The sequence below is a fragment of the Plectropomus leopardus genome, chromosome 20 (assembly GCF_026936395.1).
Source record: "Plectropomus leopardus strain MGB_pleo_1.0 chromosome 20, ASM2693639v1, whole genome shotgun sequence".
NCBI classification, from domain to species: Eukaryota; Metazoa; Chordata; class Actinopteri; order Perciformes; family Serranidae; genus Plectropomus; species Plectropomus leopardus.
This window is the reverse complement of record NC_142195.1, coordinates 4,911,450-4,930,145: the sequence shown is the minus strand read 5'-3', so window position 1 is coordinate 4,930,145 and position 18,696 is coordinate 4,911,450. Positions and strand designations below refer to the sequence as shown.

General features: G+C 39.6%; 1 protein-coding gene across 1 annotated transcript in view; it reads left to right on the top strand.

The window, feature by feature from the left end:
• The first annotated feature begins 1,269 nt into the window (after positions 1–1,269).
• The window catches only part of pik3r1 (phosphoinositide-3-kinase, regulatory subunit 1 (alpha)), a 28,035-nt gene continuing 10,608 nt past the window's right edge, over positions 1,270–18,696 (top strand). The window contains exons 1-7 of the mRNA XM_042508856.2: positions 1,270–1,516; positions 2,727–3,354; positions 15,531–15,623; positions 15,833–15,907; positions 16,250–16,381; positions 17,215–17,416; positions 17,772–17,854. Coding sequence (XP_042364790.1) covers positions 3,018–3,354; positions 15,531–15,623; positions 15,833–15,907; positions 16,250–16,381; positions 17,215–17,416; positions 17,772–17,854 — 922 coding nt within the window. The 5' untranslated portion in view covers positions 1,270–1,516; positions 2,727–3,017. The remainder of the gene's footprint in view (positions 1,517–2,726; positions 3,355–15,530; positions 15,624–15,832; positions 15,908–16,249; positions 16,382–17,214; positions 17,417–17,771; positions 17,855–18,696) is intronic.

Below are 18,696 nucleotides of genomic sequence, written 5' to 3'. Positions count from 1 at the left end.
CTGCAGGGCAGCAGATGGGTCACCAGAGCCTGGCTATTTAATCAGGGGGTGAGGTGCTGGCAGAGTGGGGGATTATATAGTCTGGTGGTTCAAATATTAATTTCCATCCTCTGCAGCAGTTTTATAAATCCTGAGTGTAATATCCAGTGGCTATGTGCTGGATACTGTTTGGTGTATCATTCAAGAGAATTAAATCATCTGTCAGTGCAAATGCATAAGTGGATCCATGATAGAAAGAGATGCAGTTAACGATAACTGCGAGGTTAGTGTGGTGATGAAACTTGCACCATATGTGCTATGTGTTTGTTTTTTTTTTGATGAAAAGACGTCAAAGGTACATTTCATCAAAGTTTCCAAACACATCACTGCAACCGTTAGAAGTTCCTAGTTATGACTGATTTCAACACAACCAATTCTCCTGTTTTCTATTCTCCTTCCTCTTTTCTCTGTGGTGATGGCCACTGATGCCTGTTTGACTGCAGAACACTCAAAGGGGCCTACGCTCGTACAAAGCTGCTTACAGCCTATTTTAGCACAGCCGGGACAGTAGGGTTTATACTTGATAGGGGATTTCTGGAAGCCAGCCCTCTTTCCCGACCATAATTAGGCCACCCACATTCACCGTCATGCGCCTCAGATGGAGACTGTGTAAGGTTTTTAGACTTAACATGCTGAGAACATGTAATGATTTATAAGAGGAAACAAAGAAAGTTAAAACTATGGGCTGAATAAATAACTTGGTTGCGTGCAGAGTCCTAGCTGTATGTTTCATTCCCTGCTGTACTGTGTTATGGGTTTTATTTTATTTAAGCTTCATTTAATATACAAGTTATTGTTTTTTTTTAATGATATAACAATTATAGCTTTTTAAAGTATTGAATTAGAAAAAGAAACCAGGATTTTGTTTCCACCTAAGTTTTCTGCAGATGCTCTCTGGAGTGCTTGTCTAGGATATCACATATAGTATAAAATGATATCATCTTTACATTTAGATTCTGCGAAAGCAATTCTCGTCGAGTGAGAGAGCAGATGCTGATAATAAGAACCAAAACGACTTGGGTTAGCATTTCGATTGCGTGCAGAAAGTTATGTAATTTCCATAGGTTTTTACATGCTGCGTGCAAGGAGTACATGGACGGGGGAGTGTTCGTCTCTAGCGAGAAGCTGATTGGCCAAATCGAGTGACGGTAGAGATTGACAGAGAAACGGACCAATGAGCGGCCATGCTTTGTCTTACCCCTTGTTGGCCGCAGAGGCGGCGTTGTAGGGAGCATTTTGTTCAGGACGACCCGAGAAACTGTGCCGTTATGTCGACGAAGCTGTGGTGCTGTTACAGTTTGTACTGTTCGTTAAACCGGATTTAAGCATAAGCGGTGGAGTTTTGTTTTCAACCGTGCAGTTAAAGGATGTGTTTAGGGCTGCTTTTTGTTGATAGTACTCCGCAACTGTGAAGTTTGACGAAGTGGGAAGCGTGGGAAGGACTGGTTGGATTCCCCTGTGGATCTATGCATGCTCGGTATGTCACGTACTCCCGTCCAAGCTCGCTAACTTAGCTCGCAAATGTTGGTGTTAAAAGTGCGAATTTAAGAAACCATGCAACTTGTTTGGTGGCTACATTTCGGTTTTGTCACGTTCGCTATGTTTTTACTTTATAGTTTTGTGTAAGTTGCATATTTATTTTCTTCCCCAAATTATTCTGCTATGTTCCAAAACTTTATCTTTACTTTAATGTTACTATAGACAAATGTTCTCTTGTTCATAAAAGGCAACACAGGGAAGAAACTTTTCGTAAGTGTAACTTACTAGTTGCTTTCAGCTAATTGACGCTAGCGTTTACCGATAACGTTAGCAAGTTGACGCTAGCTCACTTAGCTAACTGTTAACCATTCTGCTCCCTCGACATTTTTTCCAGCAATGCTACAGCGTTTGGCTCTTTAAAACTGAAAAAAAACTGTTGCAAAAACTGCAGTAGTGCTTTCCATATTCACAAGCTTGCTCCCAACATGTTTTGCAAACATTCCAAAGATGTTGTTATTTCGTATTTCGTAAGTTTTGCAGCGTGGTGAATTTAAGCTGTCGCGGATAATGCTAATGTTAGCAACCATGGGTTGGATGAGCAGCCCTGAGGTTGACCCAGTGTGCCAGAAACTGTTAGTAACACTAAAAAAAGAGTATATAATAAATAAGTAATAATAATGATTGATATTATTATTGTTGTAAGAAAATAATGGAGTCAGATGTTTTTTTACTATTGTCATTTATTGTCATCTTGCACCAGTTGCTGTAAAGAGAAGTAGTGCAATTGATCATAAACTATTACATTACAAAATAATAAATAAAACATTAACCAACGGGTTTACTGTCACATTTAAATGAAAGGACTGCAAGAGCATCAACTCCAAAGAAAATATGAGCAGCCACAAACTTGCCAAATGCCTTACTAGAGGTACAATAGGTAGTATTTAGTGCTAACAGTATTTAAGTTCTTAAATAAAAATAACTTTTACAAAACGTGTGCATGCTGTAAATAATTGAGTAAAGGCAAATATGATGTAGGAACATAAATAAATCCACTGGCTTTTCTGCAGATCTGTCACTCTGTCTTGTAATATTTTATGTATGATTTTATCTTGTGAAGTTTAGTTCACATCTGAGTGTTGAGTGTCAGTAATATTGTAATTGTCTTATACAATATGTTGCAACTGGTCTTCACTCTCACCTTACAGGTCTGGATAGCATTCTCAAGATCACAGCCGCAGGCCATTCACTGATGGGTACATACTGTGAGGCAACGCATCAAGAGAACTGCAAATCATTCAGAAAAGACGGGAACTGTGAAAGAATGAAGACAAGCTAGATAGTTTTGTCTTCAAGGAACTGCCAGAGAATACACCTGCAACTATTTGAACTAACAAATGTGTACCTGGACTAAACACTAGTCTGAGAAACCTGAAAAGTGACTTGTTTGTTGAACTGTTGAATCTTCAAAGAGAACACCTTGACACCGAGTGATCAATATGAGTGCTGAAGGATATCAGTACAGAGCGCTTTATGACTACAAGAAAGAGAGGGAGGAGGACATCAATCTGCATGTGGGGGATATACTGTTGGTAAGCAAAGGAGCCCTGGTGGCTCTTGGGTACACTGAAGGACTGGAACAGAGGCCAGATGAGATTGGCTGGCTGCCAGGCTTCAATGAAACCACTCAGGAAAAAGGGGACTTCCCTGGGACATATGTCGAGTTCATTGGGAAGAAGTGGCTCTCTCCCCCAACACCCAAGCCAAGGCCCCTCAGACCCTTACCTGTTGCTCCAGGTGCCTTCAGGACAGAGGCAGACTCCGACTCAGAGCAAGGTGAGTGAAAACCCACTACACCACTGTACAGAACTTTAAATGAATATGGCTGCAACTGAAGTATTACCTTCATCAAAGATTAATCTGACATTTTTTTTCTTGATTAATCATTTGGTCTATTAGATCTTAATAGTGAAAAATTGCCATCACATGTTCCCATAATGAGATTTTTATTTCTCCACTTATTTTTGTTTAAGACATTATTTAACCGTCCAGTGATTAAGATTTGGGGGGGGATTTCATGGCATCTAGCAGTTTGCACCCAGTTGAAATGTCTCCCAGGTAGAATTCCATCTGTGTTCATCGTTTAAGAGGTTTTCAGCGGGAGCCAAATTATTCACAGATGTCTTTTCCTCTCCAAAACTAACAGACCTGGTGATTAAAACACTAAGTAAAGCAATTTCACGTTACAAATCAATGTTTTACGACACACCATCACAAAGGGGCTTCTAACTAACGTGGCCTACATGAAAATGCGAATGACTCTGACGAGCCAGTGTTTGTTTTGCTAGTTCTGGACTACATTAGAAACACGGCGTTATATAATATGGTTATCTCCATAGACAAGGATCTGTTCCTTAGGTAGATGTAAATAGTTCATTCTAAGGTAGCGAAAACACAATAATTTTAATTTTCAGGTCAATATATGCTAAAGAAAACATACTTATTCTCTTGTATTCCAATTCTGCCAATATATCCCCCTAAATCTAACACAGATTTCTTGCAGAATCATTTTATTACTTGAAACTTCCCCAGTGATGTTAAAATTGTGCCTCAGAAGTGTGTTGCAGGGTCTTAACCAATAATGCTTTGTAGCTGATAGGTACCTAATTTTTCTTCCAACAGTTTTCACACATTCAAACACTGCAGTATGTAGTTTGAAAGACATGTAGTTAGAAATTTGTCATTGTGGTTTATGTCTGATCCACAATGAAACAGTTTTTGACACAGATATTCGACTTCCTTGAGTAACGTTTAGCAAAAGCTATAGTTTCACAAATATTTTGGCAAATTATTCATTGTTCTGCTATGACTATGCACTATGACACATGAAGTTAGCCATATTTGAGAATTAGTGATAGCATTTATGTATTTCCATGAATTGGCTATTGTTGAATGAATTTGTATCATTTGTCACATCTCAGATTTCAATTTGTAAAGCTTACCTGCTTACATTTGCTTTTGCGTAAAACAACACTTAGTCTCGACATAGTGAGAATTTATGTAGCTTAAGGATCAAAATATTGCATATCAAGGTGATGGAGGACTGAAAAGAGCCGTGTCAGTGAACCATATTCAAGTTTTCAAATTGTTAATTAATAAGGGTGTCACGTGTCTCCAAATCCACGATTTGATGCATTGTTTATTTTAAGCTAATAATTTGATTCAATTTTCAGTTTCTTTTCTTTTTTTCTTTTTCTACCACTGACAGCTATGCCATTGTCAAGACTATCAACTCTTGAGTGGTTAAAATCAGCAGATCATAGGTTTCATGCCTTGACAGCTGTTATTTAGATTTTAGAATTCATCTTTTAAAAAGATTGGCGAAATGGTTTCCAAGCAGGATACAACTACCATATTGTTTTGGAAACTGTGTCACGCTTAGGCCATATGGTCAGTTTGGTCAAGCTACCAGATCCTTGCTTTACCTTCATTTGTGTAGCATAGCCCACAAACAGTATTTTTTCTGTCAACAACATGGTCTGTGTTCATATTAATCATTACACAGGCAAAATGTTGTCACATTGCTGACCTCAGGGTAGGGGGAAGATTTTCCACTTCAGTTGTTTCTCACGTCATCTATGCTATGTAGTGTTTGAAGTGTTTTTTTTCCCTCTGATGTAAAAACAGAGAAAATCGCCAATCCTGATTTTAATGTTGATGATCGAAATTTCAATCTTATTTTGCTCGATTTTCCAGAGCTTTCAGCCACATATTGTGGCCTTAAGCATTTAATAAAGTTATGGAGATATCATGCGACTTCAGTTGGGAATTTTGGTCACGTGATCACAAAACGGCTTGGATTAGGGTTACTAAAGTGTGAGAAAGATGCTGATTTTGCAGAACAGTTGCAGTCTTTGACAACAAGTGGCTTTGCCCTGAACTGTACAGCTGCACTGGATGTGAACCAAGCTGAGTCCCAGAGGACAATGTTGGCGTTTATCCAGGCTATAGTACACCAGAGCATCTCTTGCCAGCCATATGTTACCAGTGGATATTATCTGTGTTTCTCCACAAAGCCACATCTTTAGGGAATATGATTCCCTTGTCAGTGTTGAGAAAGATGATTAGATCATTATATACTGGCGATTAAGGCAAATTGCTCTGGAAGCCTTGGGGGGGAACAGCAAAAAATACCAGGGCCCAACAATATCCCTGATTACCTAGGGAAGGAAAAATGCCAGATCAGGATAGCTCTAGAAACTCAATAGGCCAATCAGGCAAGTGGTAGAAAAGAATTAAACACATCATTACGACAGGAACATGCACAATCGACACATTGCAAAAGCCTGCCAGAAATGTGAATCATATAGTTTAATTTTGTCTGAAATTAATGCCTGTCATGCTCCAAATGAGGGAGGTTTCTCACTTGGCGAGTAAATCTAAGAAAGCTGTTCTACCACACTGGCTGGTAAATGTTAAACAAGGCTTAGAGTCTCTACCATGTTCTTGCGTCATTTATGGCTTTGTGCTGTCCGTCTGTGTTGGACAGGTGTCAGAGTTTGGAACAGGGACTTAATGGTACACTCAGGTGCCCTTTCTAAACTCTGAAATCTATGATGCTTTGTGCAACAAAGCAGGTTTGCACTACTATGTACTTCATGGGGCAATCAAGTGAATCGTGTAAACTCAATAATATATACCCAAATGGCCATGACAAGAAAGTTTAGAATGTTTAATCACTATGGCATTTTTAACAATGAGATTAAATCACGAAATTCTTAAAAAATGCGCAATATGCATATATTTTGGCCAGTAAAAGTATGCATGTTCAAAATAATTTATTTCGTTTTTTATTCAGTGGATATGGGCTCTTAAAATGCTTGGTCTCAGCAGTGTGCATATTAAAGCAAAAATAAATGACAAAAAAAACCCAAAACTGTATAGCAAATATGCACACTTAAGTATTTACGTATTTATTGTAAGTCATATTGTCCTCACATTATTGGACAATGTTATCAGATTTTCTACATATCTTGCAAGCTAGTTAAGAATTGAATTCTGATTTTGCGGTCCTATATATTTTACTTGTTTTAGTTAGCTTGTCATCAGTATCCTTGAGTTACCTGGGTTTTTGTACACAATAATGTTTCAACTAACTGAGGTGCACAGGAATTTTTGTGGTCAAGAAATACTTTGGCTCAAACACAAAACTACTTCTAAAACCACCAGGCCTATATTTTATATATTTACCTTAATATATACAATATACAGTGAGTAAATGTGCAAATGTGGTAAAGTTGGAGCTCTCAGAGTCTCCGTTTGCCGTTTTGACAGTTGTAGGCAAGTACTCTTACCCTACCTTAGTGAAACACTAAGCTAAACGTGATCAGTCTCTATAGCAGACACCAAGAGATCAAATCGATCTTTTATTCTGCTTTGTGTGAGATGACAAACAAGCTGAGAGTTGAACTGTTCCTTTACTGCACCTATAAGCAGTAAATGAGTGCTCTTTCCTGTAATTATAGTTATAGAGGTTTTTTTTTTCAGCAAGTGATGTAAGTAAGATGTATTTAGTTTGTTTCCATTGTCCCATTTGTCCAATGTCTGTGAATTTCAACACGGCCGCGTATAAAAGTTCCCCTTTTGAAATTCGAATCAGCGTTACTGCTCAGGCCGCAACTCTGAACTGCAATTAAAACATGCATCTTTTTAAAGACACTGCGGCTTCCACCAGTGTGCGCTTAAGGGCTTTCTGCTCACCTAAAGAGCAGCTGTAGTTGCCAGGTTTCTAGTTTCTGCCCTTTTGTGGTACGATTGTGAAATTCTTTGCTGTGGTTTGCAGGGTGAGTGAGGAGCTGTATGAAGGGGGCATGTGTTGAATAGCTGTGTTGTGGTTGAGTGGCAGCGCAGAGCCTGGAGCGAGTGTGAATGTAGCACTGGGAGAAGAAAAGTCTCTGTGTCCTGGGCTGTGGGAGACGCAGAGGGGAGGGGGGTGGAGAGAAGGGGCCCTGAGGTTGCGGGTAAGGGAGAGAGAGAGCCCCTGTGCTTGCTATAGGGTCTGTGCAACGGATAGTGTGCAAAGGGATCAGGACTGGAGCGGGGTTGGGGGCTTGACAGAGGGGCTGAAGCAGGCGTGGGGTGAAGGGGGGTAGGCATTGGGAGGGACTTGCATGCTCAAGGGGGCTTTGAAGAGGGGCTCCGCAATGGAGGCAGGGCTCTTGTTGCTCCCAGAGTGTTTGTGATTTATTGCCCACCACCAAGGGATCTCACTCCCTTCCTCCTACTTCTCAGCTTTTTTTTTCTTCTGCCTCCCCCTCCTCCTTTTTCTTTTTTTAATGTTTTGATAGTTCCTACAGTCAGCTCTGGTAGGGGGAAAAGAGGTGGAGAATGGAGGGGCCTCTCCTCTCTCAGCCACAGGGGTTTACATGAGTGCAGCAGATGTGGAGAGGGTGAGGGAGAAAAAGAAAAGAAGAGAAGAGGGCCGGGCTGGGAAACTATTCTGCCTCATTCCAGCTCTCAGCTATTTTTTTTTAAACATTAAAGTGTTGCTCCTTTTCTGGGCCTCTCAGTTGAGAGAATATACATGTGTTTGGGCCCGCCAAGAGAAAGGAACTCAGAGAATGAAACCTTCTTCTTATAGCTCCATTTGATTAAAAGTTGCAATTTTAAGTACTTTTCATGTTTGTTGTATTGATACAAAACAAAGGTATAAGTTGATACTGTTCTCAGTTCCACTGGTAAAATTTTGACCATGTGAGATACGCATTAAAATTGCCAAGACGATGGCTCAACATGGTTAAACTGTTTTTTTCTGTGCATAATCGCCGATCTTCCGACAACCAGTCTCCAAGTGAACATTCTTCCAAATGTTTGAGATAAAAGTGTTAATAACTGGTTGTTACCCGGCATGCTCTCGCAAGGTTCAGCCTTACATGCTCGGACTTGTTTAAGGAAATATTTGATGCCATCAGGCTTCATATTCTCTCTTTGGCTGGGGCTTATCATTCTTTTCAGTCTGTGTAACACTGCATCACATTGTTAACTTAAATTCCACTAAAATCATATTTCAAAGCTTTTGAGTGAATATGACTGAAGTGCATGTTAAAAGCAGATTCTTTTAAGCAAACAAACTTACTTTTTCATCACCAATTAATGTGGATTTTATAATCATGTATTTGCGGAATAGACTATTTGGAAATTTTTAGATTGATGTGGTAGTTGTACATTTTAAGAAGTGCTACTGGAAGGAAGAGAGCAAGCTCTACAAAGGAGACAGTTGCAGGGAGAGTACTCTGCATAGCTGGAGATTGAGATAATGTAGCTCTCCTTCCTCGGGCCTCTTTAGTACTCAGGCTGACATCTGCTGTACTGAACACACTCTGACAGCACTGTCGATTTTCTCTGCTTAGAATACCCTTCTTTTTTAAAGTGAGCGTGTGGAAGCTTAAGTTCTGGTTTCAGATGCATGTCACTTTTTTCCAGAAAGGACAGTCACAGATGAGTACATGGACACAGGTCCCTGGCAGAATGAACACAGCAGCAGCACAGAAGTTTTTCTGATTTGCTTTTATTTACTGTGATGTTCCTCTGTGAGGCTAAAGGCAGCTGGGGCCAGGAATGTGTTGGCGCTTCTTTGGTGGAGGGCCGCGCACAGACTGCATGGTAGACTGATTTGTAGCTTTGTGATGAATCAGTATTGTGCTAAGTGCTGATTGCAGTAACTTGGTGCACAATGCAACCGGACAATAAATGGTTTGCACACTGAATAGGACCCCAGCGATCGCTGTTTTACACTGTCATTGTTATCGGTGTACATGCTGCTGGCATGAGGCTAATTTTACATATTTAGGTTTGCGTGACTTTTTGAATTAGTATATTATTACTAGGTTTAAAGTTCTGCTGTTGTAAAATAAGTTTTGTTGCATAATTATAGTTCGGAATATTCTCAGCATTAGTTGTTGGGAATGAGTGGCAGCGGCAAATCCACTTCCTGTGAACGTAATGCTAGATTTAAATATAGTTTGGCTTGTCATAGTTTCCAACATTGGACTGTGTCTCAGAGGAGTGGTCATTAAATATTTGTCATCTTCTTTGTTATCCCTTTTTAAACTAATGTATATTGCTCATTAGTTTTTCTATTTTTCTCTGTGTTAGCAACTTTTTCCATTGCTAAAATGATGACATAGACTCATCCTTCTCTTATTAATCCCAGCAAAAGCATTTGAAAAGGAACTGCTTACCTTCCACTCCAAGTGTTTTATTGTAGATTAGGGTAAAAAAAAATGGCTATCAAAGTATGCATTTTAAATAAAAACTGATGCTGTCTCATTTGGATTTATTATTTTGTCCAACTAACAGTCCATAACCTAAATATAAATTGGTAAGTGTCTCACAAGACAAAGAAAAATGAGAAATTACTCACATTTGAAAGGGTTAATTCCATAGAATATATATAGCATTTTTGCTTGACTGAAAACTGCTTAAACAGTTTTTCATCTCACCAGTTTTTCTGTAAAAAATGGTTTAACATGTCCAAGTATAGATTTAGACCACCTTTGGGTTAAAATGCAGTTTACTCTGCACTAAACTAGTTTGAGTGAGTATAAAAAAACTAGTGATACATCCTCAACTGTTGTAATTATACACTTTTGAAAAAATGCCTTCATTCAGTGATGTGACTAAGAAAAAAGAGAAGTAATGTAATTTCAGGGCTCAATAAAATCAAATGTAATTAGATTTTTTTTTCTCCTCCAAACTCTGTTAGTGTATGTATCCAGTAAGACTTGTGTGCATGAAAGCGTGCATAACAGTTTCATTACTTGATTGTGTGCAAAGACTGAAGTCTGAATTGGCAAATCTTCTTTACTAGAGTCAGAGCATGTCTGCTAGCAGGATTAAGAAAGAGAGAGAGAGAGAGAGAGAGAGAGAGAGAGAGAGGTGGGCTGATAGATAGAAGAAGTGGTGCAATAAGACAAGAGGTGAGATTAGAGAGGAAGACAATGTCAAGGGGACCAGAAAAGGTATTTGAAATATGGGATGTATTTGACAGGGAGGGGGACGAGGTGGACTAGCTAGTGTTGCTAGGTGCTGTGTGCAAGCCTCGTGCTCTGGAGGTGTGGTGTTACATAATGCTTTGAACAAGACAGGCTCCCTTTAAAAAGCCTAGGTTTATTTTCAACTTTTTCCCCCCATAGTTTTGGTCATAATGCTGGTTAGATACATTAAAAATAGAAGCGGTTACTTCACTTAAGAGCCTTCTTGTATCACGCTATGTGCATGGACTGAAACATCAAGGAAAAACAGCAGTTACAGCACACCCTTTCAGCGCAGAACACACATTGCAGTTATGCAACTTTTAACATATATCACTCATTAGAGGCGAAAGGTCAACATAATGCAAATGGGAAATAGTGACATAGAAACCACTGTTGTTACTGCCTTTCTCTGATACACTACAGAAATTATTTTACAGTTTCTGTCAGGATCACAGATGAATTTTTTTTTTCACATCTTGAATCTCTCTCTTACGTGTTTATTTTTGCTCTTAAATTACTTGTCAGGTAAAATACATGGAAATATTTGACCCCTCAAAACCTTTCCACATATTGTACTTGTAAATAAAACCTATCTATCTATCCAAAGTGAGACCAGTGTCATTGCAATGTGACTGACATTTTTCAGAAAATGGAAATATTTTCAGATGCTTTGTGGTTTTGCTGAAAAGACCTGTCCCTACAAATGAAAAGGACTATCAATCTAAAATCAATCTAGCATTGTGGCAAAATCCCAGAAAATAACACTGCATGTCTTCATTCTGAATGCCACTCACGTCTCCCAGTTAATACCATAAGACACATTTCAGGCACATTTTTTCTTAAAGTAGTATTTATGTAGTAGGCACACTGGTATATGGTGGATTGATTCCACTGATTCAAAGTTAATTGCACATCAGGAAACTGTGGTTATTTGTGCAGGTGTTATAATTCACTAAAGGTCTGCTGTTTATAGGGTTAATTGTCAGGCTGTAGCAACAGTGTCCTCATTGGCTGTTGCTTAGCTTTTGCACTTCATCTTGCACCCTGCAGGAGGAGACATTGCCTGCCCTTTTGAAACTTACTCAGCTCAGTGCCTGTGTCATGGACTTGTGCTTCAACATGCTTGTATCATGCTTGAAATGTATTAATGAGAAATCTCAGCTTTTTTTGTATGATGTTGAAGGTCTGAATAATGCTTTATCAGCTGCATTCTTTTTCATGAATGCCGCTGTGCAGACGATCCACATTGGTATTAGGATGTGTAATGTACTTTTTATTATGATGCACTTATTAATCAATAATGTGCCGTCACGTGTGGTGTGGTGTGATGTACATTCCCTGGCTTATTAGTTTATACTGCTGTCCCTCAGCTCGACCTTTTCCAGACAAGAAGAAATGGTATAACCTGAAAATGCTGGTTACTTGAGTAGACCCTCTAAATATATCCAAAGTGTGGGCTATCTTTAGTGTGTTGGTGGTGCCCCATGCCTGTCCTGCCCACAGTCTGCAGTTCATTCGGTTCAGACATACAGTTTCGGTCGGGGAGATTGTCCCCCCTACACCACAGCAGCACCAGTGGCAGCTGTATGGACTTCCTTGACCTGCGGTTGACTAACTGACTACTGGCTGGCTGGGGCCTTTTGGGATATCATGAGAAGGTCTGGCAAGCATGCAGGCCTGTAGAGACATGTCCAAGGGGCCCCTGCCTCCTTACTCTCTCGCACAAGTTGCCACAGAAACCAACTTCCATTTAAAACTGTGATGTGTGTAGACCCTCAGCTGTTTCTAAACAGAGCAAGACTGTGGTAACACATTGTGTTATCACTGTAGTGACACTTTCATAATGCAAAGAGGATTATTTAGTGTGTCTCCTTCTTTGATTATGCTGCCAGGTACTATAATTTTACTACTAATGCAGGTGTTTCTAGATGTTTTCAGTCTCCAAAGTGAACCAGCGTTTCAGCTACAGTTGCAGAAAGTACATTCATCCCAATGCAAGATGTGGTCAAATCAGCCCCACCTGTTTTCTCGACAGCAGCAAAAGCTATCTAGTTATTGCCAGCAGTATTATCATGGCTTAAATGAGCAATAGCAAAAGTTATTGGTGTATATTTGTATGTGTTTCCATGGTCATTTGCTCTTGCCAGCAGGGGAAAGTTTTCCGCTTGATCTCACACCAAGGCATTCAAAAAATCATCACTGATAGCTCAAAAAATTTCTGCCATATCTTGCCTGCCACTTGATCCAATTCCATTGGCACTGAAACTATCGCGTCGTTGACAGTACCAAGAAGCAACTCTATCTGTAGGCTGACCCGTGTCACTCATAGGCCAGCCACAGACAGAGTAAATAAATACACGAAACCCTACTTTACTTTGAAGGGTCGTCTTGTTGTAGGGTTATCACCATGTTTCTGGAGACATGCAAGGAAGATGACTTCAAATCTATTGCTGCTCTTTCTTCCTAACATTTAAAACCTCTTATAAAGACATATGTTTGTCAGAAATGTTTTCTTAATAAAAAAAACTAGCTTTTGGAATATTGTAGTTTTCATAGATATGAACATTTGGAGCGTGGGTGGGTTTAAATTTATTTCCAGGTTGTGAATTGCGTTTCCCAGAATAAGGTTGGCTTTAGAGTGGCATCTGTGTTAGATATCTTGTCTGGGAGAAAGGTTACACTTCCAAGGTGTGCGATGGCAGCACTGCGTGTCTCGATCTCTATTTAAGGAAACTCTGGTGTTCCATCTCAGAGTTCACTGCTTCTGAGAAAACCCCCCTCTCACTTCGCAGTTCCAATAATGTCTTCCAGATGAACAGTTGTCCTACATGGAGTTTTGTGTGTTCTGTGGTTAGAAGGACTTTGGTAATCCAGTTTCTTCACACGCAACATGCCAGCCTGTGTGCTGCGCCGGCCAAAGAGGATGTGGATTTGGATGAAGTGGTTCATTATTTGCTTGATTGAACACTCTGTGGTAAAGGAGGGTAGCTCCTTTGGTAATGACTAGCGCGCATGCATCAGTGGCACTGGTGGATGTCCGATTCCAAAAAACTTGTAATAATTTTTTAAGGTAGAAAGAAAGAAAAATATGGTTACTAGAAAGGGTTCCATTCATAGTTTCTGAGCATTTTGAAACTGCAGACTCTGTGTTAAACAGTTGAGCCTTTCAGAAAAGTGCCCTTTCAAAATACGCCTTTGCAAATCCAAATAAAATCCCTGCCAACCCCTTCAACCTTTCATGTCCACACCTGGGTGCAAAGTTCTGAGGGAAAAATTGGGAAAAAACTCAGACCTGGCTTACCTCATATCACAGGGTATTTGCTTAGTTCCCTGGTCCACCAAACCCTAACTTGAGTGCTCAGCACCTCCTGTTCTTGAATCAGGCTGTTGTAAATAAAACTTTTACTTTTGATGGCAGTCCTTTGGTCTCGTACCTCCTTTTGAAGTTCTCAGTAGTTTGTAATTCATGCAGCTAATCAGCCTTTGCTGTTTGAAATGAATGGCAGCCATTGCCACATTTAACATCATATGAACAATTATCACAACCTCTGATGACTAGCAGATCATTTAATTTCTGTTTCACCTACATATACTTTCACTTTTTGTGCCTTGGTCCATTTCCTAAATGCGCTTATATGACTTTGAACTTACCTAAACTGTAAGGTTGAGTCGTATACCTGGATAAAATCCATTGCAGGTTGATGTACTTTTTACTGTTACGAATATCATCGGCATAAATTGAGTCCATATCCATACTTGTGATGAAGGAAAATCCTCATTTGGAGAGCAGCCTTTAATCTTATACTCGTGTGATCCTGAATGATCTGAAGCTCAACACTAATTTGGTTCTGTAAACGATACAAAAAAAAAAAACATTTAAAAAGGAATGCAGCAACTACTAATCAGCCCATATCAATTTTAAGCTAAAAATAACAAGTTCTTGTTAGGTCCCACCCACTTTAGATTTAAACTACACCTGTTTTCTCAAACCCCACCCATTCTGAGTATAGATACAGATGCAGATAATTTAGTTGGTTGAACAGATACAGATAAACGTGTACTAGCTCCTTCCTACCAAATTATGTAAAAGAAATAGAGGCAGTCTTTGTCACCATTCTGTTCCAGAAAAAATGGGCCAAGTGAAATCCCCTTAGAGCGATTTGTGTTGTCTAAACTGCCAGAAGGATGAAACAATAGATTCTCTTAGCCATGATTATGTCACCATTCAGACAAAACACTTCTGTTTCATGCTAGATAGAGATATTCATGCATTTTGCATGTGTTGAAAAAAAGGCTCTTAGGTGTGGAGACAGGACATAAGCATCCATCAAAGGAATGCTTTAAAATAAACTGCCAAAACCACACAGCCTTGTATTGTAATTAGAGCTGAAATGAATAGTTGATCAAAAGAAAAAGAATTGACAATTATTTTGATAGTATTAATTAATCATTAAAGGTATTTTTCAAGTCAAAATACCGAATGTTGCATAATTCAAACTTTTCAGCTTTGCTTTTCTTCGTGTCATGTGATGATAAACTCACATCTGCCCTTTTCACTATTTTCTGACATTTTATAGAAAAACCCAGTGAATCAGTTAATCAAGAAAATGATTTTAGTTAGCTGTTATGTTATCTTTGCCATGCTAACAGTTGTTACACTTTCTATTTGCATACTTTTTAATGCAAGGTCAATTAATTCAGATGGGAGAACCTGTTAGGACTGCATTCTTTGGTAGCAGATAAATTGTGTGGTGGTGACAGTGACAGTAGATTTATAGTGATCATAATGTTTCACTGGCAGTTTTATCTAATAGTTTTAGGGTATATCTATTTGATTTTTAACAGAATGTGTCGCTAACCTAATTCCAGTGGGCAACATATGTATCACGTGCCTGAGAAAGTTTCATAAGATAAAGTGTTGACACAGCGAATAATTGGTAAAGAGCACTTTTTAACTGTTTAAATCTTGTCCTCCAGGCTTCTGTTTGCTGGACCTGACAGAGCAGTTCTCCCTCCCAGAGACCAGTCCACCCATGCTGGCCAGATTGCTGGAAGCTATTGAGAGGAAAGGTGAGCTTGACCGAGGAAAATTTTCAAGTCTTTCATCTTGACATGCATCTGCACTTGAGTTTTCAATTTGCCTGTTTGCGCTGACTGTCTTTTGTTAACCACATTGGACCGTGCATATGTGGCCTGTTACACAGAACCACATGAATGGAATTGTGTTAGTTTTCTCAGTCAATAAATGGAATGATTTATGTTTGACTGATCACTTGCAGGGCTGGATAACCCAACTTTATATCGAACATTTACCGCTGGTGGTGGACTGGAAATCAGACAGTATTTTGATTGTGGTGAGTAGCTTTTTTATCAGCCTTTTTGAGGCCAGTACATTTTAAATAGTTAATTGAGGGAGACGGAAAAAAAGATCCCTCAAATAGAAACGAAAAAAAATTACTGACGTAGATGGTGGTGACAAAGAGAGATAAATGTGTGAGGGGACTGAATATGATTTGTATGCGTGCGTATACCGTTTTTTTTAAACAAAGTACCATGGTTTCTGAAAGGTTTTTTTGCATCTATGGTTGCATCTCTACATATGCATGTTAAAGTTTTGCAAATTGAGCTAGAAAAAGATTTTACTTTGCAAAAAGTAGTTAAAGTATTTTGTGTCTCCATGCTGTTTTGCACTTCAGATCCACCCTCGCCAGACCTGGATCAGGTGGAACTTCCTGTCTTGTGTGATGGTCTGCGTAGGTACCTGCAGGATCTACCCCAGCCCATCATCCCCACTGCGATACACGCTCAGATGGTCCACACTGCCAAAGGTGAGAGCAGAAGATTCAAAAGCTTTTTTTTTTTTTACTGTACAGTAAAACAAGAGCTGACGTCATGTACACTCTGCTATTGAACGTTCAGTACTTTGAACACAAACCACAAGAGCTCGTCAGTTCCTCATGGCCCTTCAAGAAGACTTTTATATTTAAGTCTCTTCCCCTAGTGTTTATGTGCTTTTTTATTGTAACCAAAAAGTTCTAATTAATAGGGGGGTTATGTTTGATCACGGTCTTTTTTTATTGCTTTTCACATTATATAAGAGGTCCAAACAAGTCCAACAAAAGGAGAAAAATAGAAAAACCCCTGCCTCCCCATACCAATCATATACACATAAATCCATAAAAAGAAAGGGAATAACACGGATGAAGTGAAACAATGGATAAATTGGTTGCATTGTCATTCTGTCAGCTTCAATGATTTATGTATTTTGTCACTATATCTTAACCTACTTTCTTTCTGTCTTGCTTTCTCTGCAAGCACAGACCGACTTTTCACACCACACACCATTCTGTAGCACTGCATTCTCTTGCTGTCACATGGCCAGAAACAGGATATCTGTGGTTAATAGGAACTAAAACAAGCCTGAAAGTTTATCTCTAGCATCTCTAAGCAGCCAATCACCTGCCAGTGTACCTTACGCTCATTGTCAACCACACAATTGCTCTGCGGTTTCATAACCTAACTGCACATGACGTTTATTTTTCCATCTCTTCACTGTTTTAAAGAAACATCTTTCATTTCATGCTCCTGTTTGACTCAGGCAGGAACAGCTTTTTACATCTGTCTCACTGACCTCTGGGCCCGTTCTCATCTGTTTCAACAGAGGTGGTGAATCCTGAGGAATGTGCCCAGCTGCTACGTCGCATCGCCAGCACCCAGACCCTGCCTCCTCAATACTGGCTTACCCTCCACTGTCTGCTAAGGCATTTCTCTAGAGTGTGCCAAAACGGCTCCAAGAACCTGCTCAGTGCCAGAGCCCTGGGCGAGATCTTCAGCCCCGTGTTCTTCAGACAACAGACAACCAGGTGGGTGTCAGAGCAGCCGCAGCCGTGGCGACGACAGACACCCAGGCAGCAGACAGACAAGTGTGCAGGCTCAGTCATGCAACACCAAGACACACAGATTCTCACACACACACTCAAGCTCACACACCTACACACCGCGAGAGTGCAGGCTGTCATGCACTCATGGGTTTTAGCTGTACACGGATATAGGTTGGAGCTTTTCTACTTACCAGCTGTGCTGCGCAATTAAAGCAGCTAAGCCTGATAACCATCTGATTGAAACCAGCACAGAGCAAAGCAGAGCAGTAAAGGCTGTCACCTGGGCTGTGAAACTTTATTTAACTTGCCTTTTTTTTTTCCCTTCGCCCTCCTGCAGTTGTGAACCCAGCTCAGAAGCTCACATCAAGATCATTGAGGTTCTGGTGACCAGTGAATGGAGTGAAAGTCAGTCAGCTCCAGGTAGTTAAACTTTTTTTTTTACTTCAGTCATCCACAAGGTTTTAGATGCTGCAGGTTTACTGCTCATGATTGAATAATAAGCATTTAAAAAAATCCATGACTTTTTATCATTACATTGCATTCAGTTCTGTATCTACCATTGGCTATATGTTCTGCAGGAACCTAAACATTGCATGGACTGAACACCCTTAGACATGAACTATTAATAGCTCGGAAAGCTTGGAGGAAAGGTGTTGAGACTTGCAACTGCTGCACTTGTAGAGTGCCACGGGTACAAACTGGAGATGAAATTCTGACTTTATAGTTGTTGAGACTACTTTATCATGTACTGGTCAGTGGATACATGTGTTTCAACTTACACATTTTTCCTGCTGATCTTTGTTGCAGAACAGTGGAACTTTTTGAATTAGGGTTACATCATTTTTAAAGCTTTGGCTGCAGAGGATGTTGGTTGCAAATGACCTTGTTAGAAATAAACACAGCAGTCTGTTTTTACTTTAATAGTAGCAATACCATCTTGTATAAAGACTCTCTGTTACAAGTAAACGGCCTGCCTATAAGACTTAACTTAAGTAAAAGTGCAAAAGTATTTGCATAAAAATATGCTTAAAGTACCAAACGTTGTCAAAGAAATGTAGTGGACTAAAAGTACTATATTTGCACCCAACGAGTAAATTATAAAGTAGCATAAAGTGGAAATACTAAAGCAAAGTACAAGTACCTTGAGTTTATACTTGAGTAAATGTACTTAGTTACACTGTTTTTTTATAGTTCATGACATGGCACAAGAGTTCAAAAGGAATTTGTCTGATACAGAGTACAACTGGGTGTGATTTTTGTGT